This window comes from Teleopsis dalmanni, chromosome 1 (assembly GCF_002237135.1).
Source record: "Teleopsis dalmanni isolate 2A chromosome 1, ASM223713v2, whole genome shotgun sequence".
Lineage (NCBI taxonomy): Eukaryota > Metazoa > Arthropoda > Insecta > Diptera > Diopsidae > Teleopsis > Teleopsis dalmanni.
The window spans coordinates 110,878,444-110,882,609 of NC_051846.1; the positions used below are offsets into that span (position 1 = coordinate 110,878,444).

The following is a 4,166-nucleotide window of genomic DNA, read 5'->3' on the forward strand; positions in this document are numbered from 1 at the left end:
AGTTGAAAAATCAGCTGTTTGAAATGAGAAAAAATGAAATACAACGAATGTAAACACTTTCAAATGACTCATCCAAAATGAGCCATTTTCGGCCAATGTAAACGCCGTATAAAGTTAAAAAAATAAAATAACAATTTGTTTAGTAGCTTTATTAAATTTTAAACTTTCAAATAACGATTATAACTTATTAATTAATAACTAATAACTATATATTAAATATTTCATATATGTGACAAAATGAATTGGACTAAATATTTTATTAAAATTTGAAATTCATTAAAAAATGTAAACTTTAGACATATTGATTATAGCATGCTAAATACGTTTATTAGTGAGTTTTCTTGATAAAAATATTTTATTTTTTGCTGGCAGTACTATAAATTTTGTTAGTTGACAAGGTATATCTTTGTATTTCATTTTAACATTATACAACGAAAAATATCATCGACTGTAGAAGAATCGATATTTCATTCTATTCCTATAAGCGTGGCTAGACAAAGCGTTAAAAGGTAAGTGGAAATGTATACATTTAATTAATTTGTTAAATGCATTATGTAAAAGAGAATTGTTCAAAATAACAAGGATAGAAATTATAATATAAAGTCTGTCTTACCGGATTACGAAAAAGTTTCTAAGGCAAGTTATAACCAGGAAAAATTATGAGAAATTTTTTTTTCACCAATTTGTCTTTCAAGCGGTTTGCCATTTTGGTTTAAGTATTTGGAAGACATTAAATCTATTTATTACCGCTTTCTGTAATCTAAATGGGTAAAAGGTGAAATATTGTGAAAAAGGAATTACATACATAATTAAAAGAATGTAGTTTTGTTATCTGCCAAACGTATTTGGCACGCCATAAAAAGAAATCTAATCGCTTCTAACAGCTTATAAACTTCTGTATTCATTTACTGAAAGACTACTTTTTAGCAAAAATATTCTGTTTCATGTATGAAAAATGTACTTGCTTTTTGAAATATAATATATGAATTTCTAATATTTTTTAACTTTAGAAAAATGAGCAGCTCTGAGGAAGTCTCTTGGGTTACCTGGTTTTGCGGATTGCGCGGCAATGAGTTTTTTTGTGAAGTAAGTGAAATTAAATATTGTCATAACTAAATAATAGTAAACCAAAAAAATTTATTGCTTAATCAACACATCTTAACGGTATATAATATCGAGATTAAGTGGTATTGATCCATGTAAATAAAAATATTCTGCTTAAAACAGTATTGCGGTTCTCTATATTTAAAATGTAATAGTGGCAAATTTTGATACAATTTTAAAATTAATATCCAATGAATTAGTTTGAATTTGTCAAATATAAAAAATTTAAATGCTTCCTCAGTACGTGAACATAAACCTAATGCGTCTGATTTATAAATTCTTTTTTGCCTTTTTTAATCTAATAATGTTTTGTTCAAGCAAGTAAGCAGATTTTCATTCCTAATTCTAGGTTGATGAAGATTACATTCAAGATAAATTTAATTTGACTGGCTTAAATGAGCAAGTGCCAAATTATCGGCAAGCCCTTGATATGATTCTCGATTTAGAACCAGGTATTATCGGTGTTATGTTATAGAAATCTATATATATTATTTGTTTTGGCAGAGGATGAACTTGAAGATAATGCGGTACAATCAGATATGACAGAACAAGCAGCAGAAATGCTTTATGGATTAATTCATGCTCGTTACATCCTTACAAATCGTGGGATTGCACAAATGATCGAAAAATATCAAACTGGTGATTTTGGTCATTGTCCACGAGTATATTGTGAAAGCCAGCCTATGTTGCCATTGGGTACGTAAGAAAAAAAATATCAATTTGTAAAAAAAACATTTAATTAAAAAGGTAGTTCAATCAAAATAAAAAGTTGCATAAACGATAACTTTGTAGGTCTTTCTGATATACCAGGTGAAGCTATGGTTAAAACATATTGCCCAAAATGTATTGATGTTTACACTCCAAAATCATCACGCCATCATCATACAGATGGTGCATATTTCGGCACAGGATTTCCTCATATGCTTTTTATGGTTCATCCTGAATATCGTCCTAAGCGTCCTACTAATCAGTTTGTTCCAAGGTAAATGAAATAGAATCGTACTGATTTTTGTACTATATACATTATTTTTAGATTATACGGCTTTAAGATTCATAGTTTAGCCTATCAAATTCAGTTGCAAGCAGCCGCTAACTTTAAGATGCCACTTAGAGCGGTAAATTCAAAATAAAATTTCTTTTACAAAAAAACCAACTAAATATCTATTTGTTTTTCTTTTTTGTTTCTATAAATCTTCACATACCTTTCCATCTACATATACGCATCATTAAAGAAAAATTAATGTTAAATAAATTGTTTACCACCTAAAAAGAAGAGTTCAGATTTGAATACATATATGTTTTCAAAAAGAGTACCTTTAAATTAATAATCACTACGCATCAATTAACCTACTCGAGCAACGAAGATATACTCCAGCATATTGCTCTCGTATTTTCGTATATATTTATACATATATATTTATACATATATATTTATACATATATATTTATACATATATATTTATACATATATATTTATACATATATATTTATACATATATGTTTATACATATATATTTATACATATATATTTATACATATATATTTATACATAACATATATATTTATACATATATATTTATACATATATATTTATACATATATATTTATACATATATATTTATACATATATATTATTTTATACATATATATTTATACATATATATTTATACATATATATTTATACATATATATTTATACATATATATTTATACATATGTATTTATACATATATATTTATACATATATATTAATACATATATATTTATAAATATATATTAATACATATATATTTATACATATATATTTATATATGTATATATATATTTATAGTTATATATCTGTATTTATATTTATAAATATATATAAATATATATATATATAAATATATATATATATATATTAAATATAAATATATATATATTAAAATAAATATATATATATTAAATATAAATATATATATATTAAATATATATATATATAATAAATATAAATATAATAAATATATATAATAAATATAAATATATATATATCAGTAATATATATATAATATCTATATATATAAATATATATATATATAAATACATGTGTATATAAATACATGTGTATATAGATACATGTGTATATAAATATATATATATATAAATACATGTGTATATAAATACATGTGTATATAGATACATGTGTATATAAATACATGTGTATATAAATACATGTGTATATAAATACATGTGTATATAAATACATGTGTATATAAATACATGTGTATATAAATACATGTGTATATAAATACATGTATGTATATATAAATATATATACAGTTTGTCAACATTGTGTTTGCAAAACGAAAAAATGTTACAAATGTTTGTTAAATGCCCAATAAAAACGATTTAATTTTGAAATAAAAAAAAAATTAAAAAGTTTACAATTAATTTAAACATTTTTCTTTATATTAAACTAAAAATTAATCAAAAATATCGTTAGAACAATAAAATAATTCACAAAAACAAAAATAACACCAAATTTGTTGTGTCAACATTGTGTTTGCAATTTTGCAATTTCTTATTTTTAACGGGACAGAATACCGTTAGATGTGTCTGGGTTTTTCTGTTTGTTATAATATTCTGCAAAAACTGTTCAATTTCTTTGTTATTTAATAAAGTAGAGTGTTTTAAGTGAAGGAATAACTAGAATACACGTGATTAAATATGGCCTGTAAAAGAACAAATTCAAATAATATTGAGTTATTATGTTATAATTACTACCTCGGTAAATCTGCTAAGGAATAAAGTCTAATGTTTAATATTAGGTTAAGAACAATTAATAATATCATAAACAAAACAGAAAATTAGGATTGCATTAGTTTAAAACCAGCAGGCCACCGTATTAAACCATTGTCTGATCGCCATATAAGAAGAGTATTGCGAAAAATTGATAAAAATCCTTGAATTTCCTTAAGATCATTGGCATTAGGTCTGAAGAAGCTATTTAATATTGTTGTTAGTCACAAGGCAATAAGAAAAGTGCTATTACAAAACATTTATTCTTCGTAAGTTGCACGTAAT

The 4,166-nt window shown here is 23.5% G+C and overlaps 1 protein-coding gene across 4 annotated transcripts; it reads left to right on the forward strand.

The window, feature by feature from the left end:
• The first annotated feature begins 360 nt into the window (after window positions 1–360).
• On the forward strand, window positions 361–2,511 carry LOC119676259 (casein kinase II subunit beta). Of its 4 annotated transcripts, none has more exons than XM_038087498.1 (7): window positions 361–509; window positions 1,011–1,086; window positions 1,454–1,556; window positions 1,609–1,800; window positions 1,897–2,086; window positions 2,138–2,219; window positions 2,376–2,511. In XM_038087498.1, exons 2-7 carry the CDS (start codon window positions 1,015–1,017, stop codon window positions 2,427–2,429), a joined length of 693 nt encoding a protein of 230 aa, XP_037943426.1. In that variant the 5' UTR covers window positions 361–509; window positions 1,011–1,014; the 3' UTR covers window positions 2,430–2,511. The 4 variants fall into 4 exon arrangements, with proteins under 4 accessions (XP_037943426.1, XP_037943447.1, XP_037943440.1 ...); XM_038087519.1 differs by having other exon boundaries at window positions 364–509; window positions 2,337–2,406; XM_038087504.1 differs by lacking the exon at window positions 361–509 and adding an exon at window positions 925–946.
• Window positions 2,512–4,166: the final 1,655 nt, after the last annotated feature.